The sequence below is a fragment of the Pseudophryne corroboree genome, chromosome 4, assembly GCF_028390025.1.
Source record: "Pseudophryne corroboree isolate aPseCor3 chromosome 4, aPseCor3.hap2, whole genome shotgun sequence".
In the NCBI taxonomy this organism is placed as follows: domain Eukaryota; kingdom Metazoa; phylum Chordata; class Amphibia; order Anura; family Myobatrachidae; genus Pseudophryne; species Pseudophryne corroboree.
In genome coordinates, this window is record NC_086447.1 from 119,425,262 (window position 1) to 119,439,673 (window position 14,412).

General features: G+C 45.4%; 1 protein-coding gene across 2 annotated transcripts; it reads right to left on the reverse strand.

The window, feature by feature from the left end:
- Positions 1-7,397: 7,397 nt before the first annotated feature.
- Positions 7,398-10,857, reverse strand: LRATD1 (LRAT domain containing 1). Of its 2 annotated transcripts, none has more exons than XM_063915385.1 (2): positions 10,638-10,857; positions 7,398-8,615 (listed from the first exon to the last, which is right to left on the reverse strand). In XM_063915385.1, the coding sequence occupies exon 2, from the start codon at positions 8,574-8,576 to the stop codon at positions 7,755-7,757; it is 822 nt and encodes a 273-aa protein (XP_063771455.1). In that variant the 5' UTR covers positions 8,577-8,615; positions 10,638-10,857; the 3' UTR covers positions 7,398-7,754. The 2 variants fall into 2 exon arrangements, with proteins under 2 accessions (XP_063771455.1, XP_063771456.1); XM_063915386.1 differs by lacking the exon at positions 10,638-10,857 and adding an exon at positions 9,713-9,795.
- Positions 10,858-14,412: the final 3,555 nt, after the last annotated feature.

Here is a 14,412-nt window from a genome sequence, read left to right on the forward strand (position 1 = left end):
AGTTTAGCCTTGTACATGATTGCCTCTTTAAAAAAACATCCGAGTTCGGTTGGCATCCCGCACGGCCGCCAAACTTGGACTTCATTACATCCCGGCCAACGGTTTGATCAAACAAATTTTTCCAATCGTTTTGTCCATTTTCCAGCATTTGGGTGCAAATGGTTTATTGTCATTTGCTCCCATACGTTAGCAGATTTTTCGTTCCAACCAGCCAGAGTGGACAGATAACTCTTTAGGTGTGTACCCAGGGGTACAGTATGATTCACCGACGGACATAATCCCGACAGCCATTGACCTACTGTCAAACTACCGACATGGTCAACATACCTACATTGATTATGCCGGCATGTTCAAAATGCCGACATAGTCAGAATGTCAACATTTGAAATACCAACATGGTCAAAATACCTACATTCCTTATGCCGGCATGGTCAAAATGCCGATATAGTCAGAATGTCGACATTTGAAATGCCGACACGTCGAAATATTGACATGCGTTTTTCTGTGTTTTTGTGTCAATGTCAACATAGGTGGACATGGACACCGTCTAAGTGTACCGCTGCATTCGGCACACTATTACATTCCCCCTCCAGGTCCACTGGAATGGTAAAGTATGAACAAGTCTGTTTTAGATCAAAAATTACTTAAAAACGAATGTCGGCATTTTGACACGTCGACATAATGAATGTCAGTATTTTGACCGTGTCAGTATTTTGACTGTCAGTCAATGGCTGTCGAGATTATGACCGTCGGTATTGTGTCCATTCGTAAATCAACTGCTACTCGTACCCAGCATTACTCTATCGGGAGGCCAGGAGAACCCATCCAAATTCGTGACTCTCTGTGAGCAACTGGTAGATTTGGCAAGTACGCCAGATACGGACGCTGAGAATAGGTACAAGTGTCTGTATAAAGTGACAATTGCGGGTGTTTATGTTATAATGTTATTATTATTATCCAGTGGTGTCACGATTTGTCATTCAAGCAACTTACAAATGGTTTGCAACAAGGCGACGAGCAGCAGGTGGTGGGGGGAGTGGGACAGATTAAAGCGAGCCCCTTAATGGACAGTCTAATAGGCCCTACACACTGGCCGATATTCCTCACAGATATGAACAATCTTGTTCATTATTGAACGAGATAACGTTCATATCTTTCAGTGTGGAGTCACCAGCGATGAACGATGTGCGGCCCCACACTCGTTCATCGCTGGTTCCCCGTCGTCTGTGCATACAGGCCAATATGGACGATCTCGTCCATATTTGCCTGCACTTCAATGGAGCCGGGTGACGGGGGGGAGTGAAGAAACTTCACTCCCCCCGTCACAGCCGCCGGGTCGCCCGTCGGCCGTATCCGCCATCGGGCAGCTCGGCGGCGGATCTTTAAATGTGTAGGGCCCATTACATGTGGCTTTTGTTTTGACCAAGCTTCTACATGAAGACCTCTCTTCTAGTTTTACCAGCAGTGGGAAAAGAAAATTCTGCCGCGTGCTGATCAGTATGTCTCATTGCTGAAGGCACATTCATTTGGTGCGATTCCATAAACTGTTTACAGATTTGCAAGCTGATGCTATATTAAGAAACATAAAATATTGGCAGCGGTGTTGTACCACCCCTCTTATCAATCTTGCATGAATATTATTAAAATACCTGAAGCACAAACACAAGGCTGGTTTTGTCTACTGATTATCAAGTCTTAAATCTGTGGCTGATTTTAAGCACTATTTACAGAAAACTCTTACTAGGTACAGCAATATTCTAAGTGCATGTAATAAATAATAATTAAAAATATGGTCATGCAAACTTGTATCGATTTGACCTTCAAGATCTGTATTATGCGGAATTAGCATTCACATTTAACAGCTTATAATAAATCTACTGACTAATGCTAAACAGTGGAAGAAAGATTTAGGGAACAGTAAGGATGATTTAGCATAGATATTTTTCATGGACTGCAACTAGGCCTTGAAGAGAGATAAAGTACCAACCAATCAGCTCCTGTTATTTATCAAACACGGGGATATTCAGGTTTGTTAGCAAATCCAAAAAAGCAAGCAACTTAGCAAAACCATGTGCACTGCAGGTGGGGCAGATGTAACATGTGCAGAGAGAGTTAGATTTGGGTGGGGTGTGTTCAAACTGATATCTAAATTGCCGCGTAAAAATAAAGCAGCCAGTATTTACCCTGTACAGAAACAATATCACCCGCCTAAATCTAACTCTCTCTGCATGTTGCGGGAAGCAGTCAGCTTCCCGACGAATGGGATCCCGATGGTCAATATAGCGACGCTGGGATCCCGAGGGAGGATGCAATGTCGGCGTCTACTGTACATACCGAGACATACCGTCAGCCAGTATCCCAATCGTCCTCACAGCTGGTGTCCTACTGAACCCCACGTTAAATCTGCCCCACCTGCAGTGCAGCATGGTTTTGCCCAGTTGCTTGCTTTTTTGGTTTGCTAACAAACATGAATAAGGCCCACAGCCTGTAACATGGCAGTTAAAAGCCGATTGGTTGGTACTTTAGCTCCATCCACTTTATCTCTCTCCAAGACTAAGTGCATACTGTAGACCCCATCTTTATACACTTGAATGTAAATTATTTATTAACTAACAATAAGGTAATACAGTATCTATGAATATACAGTTAAGATATCAAGAGGTTTGTTGCTGTAAAAAGTTAGGTAGATGTACAGCAAGTGTGCAGGTCATAAGGGCTTACGTTACGTAGTGTGGGCCTAATTCATGTTTGTATGGAACTGCACAGCCACAGCGGTCTGAGGACGCAGCCTCGCATCACCATTGCGATTCCCGATTGTTACAGACAGTGTCCAGCCTGAGTAAGCTGAAGCTTACTTGGGAGGGAGGCTGGCCTTCGGATCCGGACGCCTGGGTCCAGTAAGTATGCAGACGACGATGCAGACACTAGACCCATCACATCTTCAAAACGTAGGCAACACGCCCCAGTTTTAAAGAACAGCGCCGAGTGATGCCCCCAAATGGCTGGCAGGGGGGTGCGAGCGATATTGCTAGACCCGTTTTGCACATGCACAGAATGGGTCTTTTGGCCTGCGCAGAACCCACACCATTGCATTTGTACGTGAATCATCGTAGATCGAAATTGCAATTCGATGGTTGTTTCTGGGCAGCAGCTGGGTCATATTTGGCTAACAGTCGCTGACGTGCCAGTGACTGCATCTAAAGACGCAGTTGGACTGACATCTGCGGGCAAGGTCACCTGGCCTGGTGGGCCAATAATATGTCTCTGTAATCACATTGGGGGATATGCGCTGCATCCCCATAGGACGCCCACTGGACACAGCATTAGCATAAAGACGCTTTAGTGCCTGGGACAGAAGTGGCAGCAGCAACTTGCATTAGATCTATTGCTGATTAATTGCCAACCACATACTGCACTTTGGTAGTAAATGAACTCTGTGGAATTGTGCTAAAGAGAAAAGTAGAGACTTCTATATATACTATATTATATACATTATAGGAGTGATATTTTATACATTACAGTCTTCTATGGACGGAGATGTACCATCTACCATACACAGAACTGAATTACCCGGCTGAATGGCATGAACTAACAAATTCATACAACTGAATAGTTACACTTTTATGACAATTAGGAAAAGTTCACCTGAAAGAGGCTACCCCTGCGGAGCGGATTCAATTATCTGCGAGCACTACTTCTGGGTATTATACTGAGTCAAATGTTTCATATTTTTGTTGCTCATAAAACTGTGTGCAACAAACAATGGCCCCCATTTATCAAGACTTGGAGAGTGATAAATTGCACCGTGATAAAGTACCAACCAATCAGCTCTTAACTGCCATGTTACAGGCTGTGTTTGAAAAATGACAGTTAGGAGCTGATTGGTTGGTACTTTATCACCGTGCAATTTATCACTCTCCGAGGCTTGATAAATCTGAGCCACTGTTCAGCTTGCTCAGACTGGCCGTCGGATCTGTTGCCAAATTCTAGGAAGTCTGCGCCCAGTGGCGCAGACCCTAAACCCGTCATGCCTTCAAAACGGGGGGGGGGGGACGCTCTTCCATTTTGAAGAGCGGTGCCGGGAGACACCCCAGCTCCGCCCCCCAAATGCTGCTGCATGTTAATTATGCTGCGGCTGACAGGGGTCTGTGAGCGATATCGCAAGACACGTTCTGCACATGCACAGAATGGGTCCTGCGCCGACCCCCAAACATCACATTGGGTTGGCATACAAATATGAATTAGGCCCAGTGTCAACACAAAATAGTTCCTTGAGAACCTCAAGGGTAATTTAATAGGCTCCTACAATATAGTATGATACAATAATATCTTCATTATAATACATGCATACACTATATACAGTATGTGTATATACAAGACAGACAGACAGACAGACAGACAGACAGACAGATAGATAGATAGACAGACAGATAGATAGACAAAATGTGGTGAATTTGCAAATTGGAACAAAGTCAGCTAATTTGTACCGAACTGTAAACCAATCTTTGGGCCGGATGTAATGAAGTCCGAGTTGGTCGGAGGTGCGGGTTCCCTGACGAACTTGGACTTTTGTTTAAAGCGGCAATCATTTACAAAGCATGGTTTTGCCTTGTACATGAGTGTCACTTTAAAAAAAACAATCCAGGTTCGGCCAGGAAGCCACACCTCTGGGCAACTCGGACTTAATTACAGCCGACCCCTATTGTGATTACAGCTGCCCTTAAAAAACAGGTTACAGAATAAATTCAATTTTTAAGCTTAAGATATAAATATAGAAGTATTGTAGACTATTTTTTTCTAATAAAGCCAAACTAAAAAACAAAACAAAACAAAAAAAGCAAAAGGACTTAAAAACAAAACAAAATCACCCAGACAGTATTTCTTTCACTAAGACACAAACTTTTGCCCAGGAAAACTCAGGTGACTCCTCAGTGACCGACTTGGCTGTAGCTTTTTGTATTTTGTTTATTGTATTTATTTATTGTGCATACAAAGTACACACACACACACACGCGCGCGCCGTGCTCCAAGGACTCATCTAGATGGCGACTTACTCAAGGTCACAGGAAGCTGGCACTAGATACCAAGCTTTCGCCTTCACTTCTGTGTGTTTCCAAGAGAGAAATCAGGTTTCTTTGTTCAGCGTCTCATTTTACACAATGCACATTACTCTGTAGCTACTGCAGAATATGCTGCCAACGTCAGAATGCTGGGCTTCAGAGCCATGCAAGTGAAATGTGGTTTTAAAAGGAAAATTACAGGACTTCCGTATATACGAACAGCTAGGAGGTCTGGAATTAGAGCGAAGGAGGTATTATACAGGGTGAGAGTAAAATTAAAGATCCTAAAATTGTACAAGTACTCTGTTGAAATCTGATATCTGTAAACACATGACAGCACCTCTGTCCACAATGCTGTTAAATATGCCTCATAATTCTTAGTATGTGAAAGTCAATGTAATTGTTTTAAGTAATAAATGCTCGGTTCCTCATCTTGGGTATTTAGGTTTATCTAGTATCCAGGATATATCGACATTCCAGCACAGAGATGCAGGGAACTAGGGGTCTAACTATTATGGAAGCTGTACCCTGTATACTAACCAAACAAATTGTAATATATCACATACTGCATATCCCCTGAACGGGAAGCAGTTAACATACCGCCAGTTGGGATCCCAGCGATCACAATACAGACGCCGGAATCCTGACAAGCGGTCAAATGCCGGAACATTGGCAACACAGGCTATTCTCCCTCTGTGGGTGTCCATGACACCCATAGAGGGAGAATATAACCTGCCCAAGTGGCGTCACAAGAGGGGTGCGGCCCGCTCCCGGGTGTCACCCGCCGAGGGGTGACACCAAAATGCCGGCTCCTACTCAGCAGCACTCGGCTCCGGTCACTGTGTAAGAGCCAGCACTGCAGGGACAGCACTCCTTGGGAGGCAGCCCGCACCTCCTAAATCCTGCAAGTGACAAAAATGGGTGTTGGGATGTGAAGCCCCACCCCCTTTTTGTACCCCAAGTGACTGAAAACGAGGGACGGGGCATGAAGCCCGCCCCCTTACTGAGAAGCGCCATCCGTTTTTTGCCGCCGCACCGGGTTTCCAGAGGGTAAGTGACGCCTCTGACCTGCCCGGAGTTTAGTGAGCGCAGCGAGCCTGCAAGCGGCTTTCTAGCACTCGCCCCGCTGCCGGCATACTGGTGGCCAGGATGCGGATGTCGGTAAACTGACAGCCGGCATATCATACTGAATCCTCCTTGAACAAATGTGGATATTTTGAGGCTGCTTCATGATTAAAGTAGACAAGAAAGGCCCAAACGGTTCACTCTAGAAACACAGGCATAGACAAAGGCCACTTGAATCACCCCATATACAGATGCATCAGCTATTTAGTATGCATTGGTGACTTACAACAGTAGATCTGAACTGTTCCAGAGTTCTGTATAGTGAATAGTCATCCAGTCCTCTGGACTTAGACAGCCACCTAATACCTCCCAGTGCTTCTCATGGGTCTAGTGGGGTCCACACAAGCTCCTCAGTCCTGATACTATGACACTCTAAAAGTTCATTTCCATCTATGCATTACTGTTGGATAGATAATTTGTGTCGCAGAGTATCTAACATAAACTTCATCAGAGGATTATTCTATTTAGAGATGGGCTATACACAGCAATATTGTTTTCTTCAGTCCTTACCCCTGGGTCATCTGCCCAACGTTATTGGCTTTTAAACCATCAGTGCAAATTGCTTTCCATGCTAGTCATTTAAATGCTACGAAAGTATATTTAACAAATGGTAAAAGACAGGCAGATTATGTTACCTACAAATTAATCTCTGGGGACTATGCTGCTTATTATTATTATTTTTTTTAACTAAGAGCCTAAGGGGTCTATTTACTAAGCCTTGGATGGAGATAAAGTGCCAGCCAATCAGCTCCTAACTGTCACTTTTCAAACCCAACCTGTAACATGGCAGTTAGGAGCTGATTGGTTGGTACTTTATCTCTTTCCACTTTATCTCCACCCAAGGCTTAGCAAATAGACCCATAAAATAGGTAAGATTGGTCTTTAGAAAGATGTTAAAATGCCTACTTTTTATCTATACATTGTTCTACTACACAGTCCTGCACTGTAAAGTTAAAAATTAAAACACATTTGGGGCCCAAATACCAGCCAATCAGCTCCTAACTGCCATGTTACAGGCTGTGTTTGAAAAATGACAGTCAGGAGGTGATTGTTTGGTACTTTATCACCGTGCGATTTATCACTCTCCAAGACTTGATAAATTTGGGCAAAAGAGTTAACATTATCTGTAATTCATTCACAATTCCCAACAAATGAAGGCAGATTGATTGGGTAGGACAGGAAACAGTAAAGAGCGACACTATAATATGCAAATAGAGAAATTCAATTTATTGGCCTCTGGTTAAACAGTCATGGAGTAAAGCCATGAAAATAAAAAATTTCAATTTGAAATTTTATTTAGCATGTTGCTAAATGCTTAATAAGACATCAACACTACAGCCAACATACTCAGGATTTGTTGTTGCTTTTTTGTTTTTAAATACGTGGTGATACCCATGTTGTAAAAGCCAAAAAACAAACAGTGGCTATGGTGTAATGCTGGTTTCAGAAATGCTGACATGATCCTTACAAAGGTGTCCAAAAAAGGTGCAGCCTGATTTGGCAAATCGTGGAATGGAATCTCCATCCCAGTCCTCGTCACTTTCTCTCCACCATGGAGAAGACTCGTCCTTACTCCTTGTTCTCCATCATGGAGAGTTCCTTGATGACCCTTAGCTTTCCACTAGCATCCAAATTGCGTTTCTCCCGTATAAGTTCCTCCAGACTGCTAAACCTCATGGTGTGGATGTGGTTTTCTTCCAGGTGGAGCTTCAAAAAGTACTGGAGGTTGCCTGAATGGACCTCCCCACCAGCTTTGAACTCCCTGTTGCCAAACCTGCACCAGGCCGCAAAGCTCTCAGAGTTAGTCCAGCAGATCTCCTCGCTTCTTAAGCCAAGGTGTCCACATGCGTTCTGAAGGACCAGCTCGGCAGTAAGGGGCCTATATCGATACCAGCTGCTAACCACCCTGCCCATGCAGCCTCCTCCAACTTCGAAAACATTGTCTTTGCGGATCTCCCCATGGTGCAAGTGAATGATCTGTCCCTGGCCAACATAAACTGCCCAGTGAGGTGATGGGGGAGGAGTGTGGTCTGCATTGGGGCAAATGAAGAGCAGTTCCAGGAGATCTCCTGGTTTGCAGAAGGTCAACAAACCTTGCATAGGGTAGACGCTGAGGTCTTGGCTGCCCCTGAGCTTGGAAAAGATGCATTCTTGGCAACTAAAGGCTGAGAACTCAATCTCATTGAGTAGAATATGACCCTCAATCTCGCTGGGACTGGGGTCCCTCACAGTGTACCGCTCAGACTGTCCTCTATCGTCCAGGTCCTCCTCCTCATCAGAGAAAAAGTATGCCACCCCAACTCGCAGCTCGTCCTTTTCTATCCCAGACGGGTCCCCTGTCGGCAGCTCACTGTAATTCAGGTGAGTGATGCGATCCAGTTGATTTCCCATCAATGACAGGGCAAGGCAATGTCAGTAGGAACGCCAGTTCTGCAAGGAAAGTGAAAAATGGATTATTGTCAATACTAAAACAAAAAGTCTATAATATTTACTATACATAGCATAAAAAAGTGTGACCTGCATATCTTTACCAATGGAGTGTGGGAGTGAAAAAGTTAATTGCTCAAGACACTGGTCAGGGTGGATCATGATATTTAGACAGTAAAAGTAGTAATAAACCACACTCACTAAATGCTTTGTAACCAACCCCTGATCTCTCTTATGCTATAGAGGTAATGGAACTTGCAGCAGCTCTAGGGGACCAGGTGCAGTCTCAGATATCTCACTGCCTGGGGTGAACAGTGAAATGATATCTCCTCTATCTAAATAAAACTTGCTTAACCAAACAACATGAAAGGTTTGCACTAGCATGCCTTGCATTCAAATATTATCATGCAAGATGATACCAGGTTCTATACAGGTCTCCAGCAATACAAGCAATACATTAGTATCTACTTCAATTCAATTCCAATACTATCTCAAATAAACGACACAACAGCTTTGTGTGTTTGCATGAAGGAGCAAAGCACAGGTCTGGTTCATTTGTATAGACATAAAGGGTTTCTACCTGTACATATTTCCAGCTGTAACGTACAAGGAACTGGCAGCACAAATGCATAATGTAATCAACAGTGATATATTCCATGACATATATGTTTACATACATACATATATACATACATACCCTGTATGTGCTCTCAAGAATGCATGGTGGGCTGCAACGTGCCTGATCTTCCTATGCAGTTCTGTGGCTGCCCTAAAATTTAATTCGGTGGGTGTTATGTGATAAGCACCCAAGTGAGGGCAGCATGCTAGTGAGGGGACAGACAGCTAAATACTTCTCACTGCCCTTTGTGTAGCATTTAGGAATTATTTACAGGATTATAATAAAAACACTAAATCATAATAACTACTATAATAATAAAGCGCAAGCATCAAGGTATGGGTGTAACAGTATCAATCAGAACGCACAATATACTGGCCACACACACACACACACACACCAGGGCATTGGCAAATAAGACTATAATAAAGGGCAATAGTGGGTACTGTGCTGGCATGAAATGTAAATCAAATGTGTCGCTCACCTTTGTTGGCCGCTTTCAGTACAGCAGGAGCCCTACAGATGGATGTCATGTCAGATGCAGGATTGCAACAGTAATGCAATGATTATTTACAGTTACTGTAGCACATGTGACAGCAATGACACAACAGAGTATATGGCAATCAGCGGTGTGGGTTTTCAGCACCTGCACAACGCATGGTGACACAGATACAAATACATTATGTAAGTGGAATATTGAAAGATATGTATGGAATGCAAGGGGTTAAGTCAATGTCCTAATACCAGGGTTCTAAAGATACATTTTCAGAGAGGGGGGGGGGGGGGGGGGGGGGGGTCGTGCTCACTTGTGCCATGTGCAATGGTTAGAGTAGACTGGCTGGTGAGAAGGGCTGCTGGATCCAGCTACAGGGGAGGGAGAGCCCTGCACAGAGGTGATGGTCCTTCAGCAGACACTTCCAGCTCACTTTGCTGCACTCCCTAAATATCTGTCATCTATCCAGTGACAGTGGAGGGAGAGCCCTGCACATTGCACAGAGGGTCTGGTCCTTCAGCAGACACTTCCAGCTCACTTTGCTGCATTCTACTCAGTCACAGGAGGAAGCTGCCCCCTAAAGGGCATTGATCCCTCACCAATGTGTACTGTAACTTTCCTAGTAGCTCCATACAGGGCACAACCTATGGGTTAAATTGCCATGCACATTACAGCACAAAGCACAGTGCATGGAAACAGCTCTACATTCTGCATGCATCCCCCTAGGCACAGGGAGAAGGGGGTTGCATAGTGCAGCCAGATCACAGATCTCCTAGCCAATATACAGTAGTTATTACCAACATTCCAGCATAGATTCCTGGCACAGATGCACCCCTGCCTCCACCAGGTGTCTATACACTTGAGCAGCACAGTATGAGTTCTACACAGGGATGAAGAGGTGGAAATGCCATCTTACCCTTGTGGATGAGCCAGCAGTGGTGGGAATAAAGCTCCTACAGACCCCCTCTCCTCGCCATGGGGGCTCCTCCTGCAGCAGAGGTGTAGGGATCAGACCCCCGGCCACTGCTCCCTCCTGCAGCTGAGCTTCCTCCACCACCCGCGACAAGAGGCAGCAGCTACACTGGGCTGGCAGCCCCGGAGTGAGTGCAACTACAATGGGCTCTGACTTCCCAGCCTACGCCCAACTCGCCTCTTATTGGCTGCCAGGTGCGGGAGGGTGTTGTATGGGGAGTGTGAGCAGTGACCCTACTACTCCCCAGCTGTCACTCAGGGAGATGGAGGGGAGGGGGGGCTGCTCGTGCTTGTTGTAAGCCCCCCTTCCCCTGGCTGTGATCTATAGCTTGTGGGTAGCACAGCTAGGGGATTAGGAACGCTCAGTCACTGCAGGCTGGCTCCTAGTCCTTCCATGCTGCACCTACAGTACTGGTATTTCTTACAGCCTGGTAACTCTCTGCAGGCTGTGCCCCGCACTCACAGTTCAGCAGCAGCAGCTTACTTGTTCATACCCCCTACAGAATCTACTGGGAATCACAGGTGTCACTTTATAGAAACTGTAATAGGATAATAAGTGTCAGCTCCTCAGGTTAGATCTCTACTCTCATCTATCTGATTGCACACATTTGCCATATTGTGTATGTATACTAATATATTAACCACTTGTAGCATTAAGTAAATTACTTTGGAAATGAAACAGATATTATGTAATATTTGTGTCTTCTGAGTGAAATAGACGTGTCTGAAGTATACATACTCTATATACTGTATATACTGAACCATACAGACTCAGATGTCTGAAACGTACATATATACTGTACACAGATGTTCGAAACGGGTTGTTAATATATACCGACTCATGTCTGAAGAACATACATGCATACTGAAACATACACACTGTGAAGACACTCAGGTATCTGAAGCATATGTACTGAAACATACATACTGTATGTATATACATGCCTATAGGCGGAAACATCCATACTCAGGTCTCCAAAACAGAAATACTGTACATACATACATACGGTATATCAGATGTTTGAAACATACATGCATATTGAAACATACAGTACATGCACATAAAACATACATGCACATAAGTCTGAACATACATGATTCATACTCAGTTATCTAAGATATACCAGACGGGATGTACTAAAGTGAAAATGTGGCCAAAACTCTGAAAACGGATGTTTTCAGGACGTTTGGCCGCATTCCCACATGCACCAAGTTCCGGGAAGTGATACATTCCAGAGCTTTTTCTCTGTGTGACTGCGGCTGTATCTGCATACGAAATGCTATATTACAGTGTATTCCTGGAGATCACTGTAACATAGCATTTTGTATGCAGATACAGTCACATTCACACACAGAATATAGGCATGCTGCATACCATTTTAATCAGCAGAAGCTGCTTGTGCTCCTAGGCATACCAAAAGCCATAGGCATTTGCCTAGTTTGCCTATGCCTAGGGCCGGCTCTGCTCCTGGGCCTTAAACCCGGAAGTCCTATCACAGAACTGTCCTTTGCGTTTTTAATCAATTCTAGGTACATACCCGCATTAGTAATGTCAGCATGTACCCGATAAATGTAACGCATCCAAAATGTGATGCATAGTACATCCAGCTGACATACTGAAACATACATACTTAGGTGTCTGAAACATCAATTACACACACACACACACACACACACACACACACACACACACACACACACACACACACACACACACACACACACATATATACTTGTTTTTCTATCCTCATCGGGACATATGTCTGGAACCTTCCTCATGGGGACCTATTCAGGAATACCTGCCTAATGAGGACACCCACATAACTGATTTATTTTCGGGTTTAATTAGAGATAGAGGAAACGTGTATTCAGCAGCAGATACATTTTATTCAGGAAAGGTTCTTTCTCATTTCAGCAGTAATTCGGTTCTTAATGTAAAACTTAACCGAGAGCCAGTTCCGAGCCTTCAGCGCTTGTCGTTCTGCCCTTAGGCACGCATCACAGTCATTCTTGCCCGGCACCTTGAATGAGCGAATGAACCGAATCATGCGACGTTCAACAGCTTTCACTTCTGCTGGGGTCCACGGATTGCGCTTGGTACCCCTTCTGTCACCTGTGCGGGAGAAGAAAGGTCAGTCACCACGCAACGCCACCACCAGTCATGGACGCATCTCAAATGGAATGGACAGTCACACCCACCTTTAGCTGCACCTCCATCCACCGCCGACACCACGCTGCCGGCTTCTTTTCCCATGTGCCCCATGGGAACCTCAGTATCCTGACTCTCTGGCTCATCCCCAGAGTCATCGCTCACCACCTGGATCGGCTCTGTGGATAGAGAAGGACAGGGAAACCGATCACACCAGCCCACTTAGACAGTCAGTCCCTGGAGCCACACTGTCAAGTGATACCTACCGTTTGGATCAATGGAGATCTCTTCCAGATTGTGGCCCCGGAATTCAGCCATTCTCCCTTGCTCGAGAGCCAGAAACAGCTTGCTCAACTTGGCCAGTTGAAGGGTACCCTCCGGGAGGCGGTAATAATGCCGATGCACCCGAATATCATGTCCAAGGAAATCAGCAAGCTGATCCATCTCTGTATCGCTCAGGTTGAGGACTCTGCAAAGTGTAGCCACATGCTTCCGTAGGCGGGTGGAAGATAATGCTTCGGGGTGCTTGGCCCCACACTCCCGGGCGTAGAGACGTATGCAGTCGGATCCCCTATAATGGGACATGGCTGTTGGCCTAGCAAACATGTAGATATTGTGTGGGGTCGCACCACATTCTGTCCGCTTCTCTATGAGGAGCTCCATCGCTTTCTGCATGCTTGGGGATAGCAGGACAGGGACTTTCCTGCCTCTTTTCCCAGGAATCTCAATACGGGAGAAGTGACGACAGAGTGCCTTCTCCAGCTCTGACAGGGCCTGGGCCACATCACCCTGCAAATCGGCTGTGTGCCGTAAATCGAAGGAGGAGAGCAGCATCTTGGAAACCTCACCTTCTCTCCTGCGGTTGAAGAGAATCAGCTGCGTGAGGGTAACTTTGGCCAACATGGACCACTGCTGTTTGGAAGGGTGGGCGGACAACTCATCGATGTACTCTCGCTGACGGTCAAGGAGGTGAAGGTTCGAGCGCTTAACATCATCAGTGAAGGGCAGAAGCAGCGGTGCATTCCATTTTATCTCTCGAAGTGTCTTCAGGGCAGCAGTGGAGATTAGCTCGCTCCACCTCGCCTCATAAATTTTCCGAAAGTTTCGGGCACGCTCCTCTGTCAGGGCACTGCCCTCCATCAGTGCCTGACACTCCACCATAGCAGAAATCTTCTGCAAGCTGTGTCCCACCTTCAGAGCCAACGAGGGTATTTTATATGTATTGGTGCGGTCATCGTAACCGGCCAGGCTCCTCACAGCATGCACCACTTGCAGGAAATTCTGTGGGCAAATGAAATCTTCCATACACCGCAACGGTGTGACCTTCATCGCCTTCAGCAGAAGCCGCCCCACCTCTCTGAGCTTCTGACGATTGTAATCATGCTTGCTGACATCAGACCCCAGACGGTTATAGAGGTGCTGACCGAACTGCATAATCCAGCGGTCCCCTTTGATTACCGGTACCACATCATCATAATTCATTTCGCTCAGCAACTTCCAGAGGCCAGTGCCAACATCTTTCGGGAGCGGTGTGGCGTAAGTGAAGAGACCCTGCACCCTGGTTCTTCCA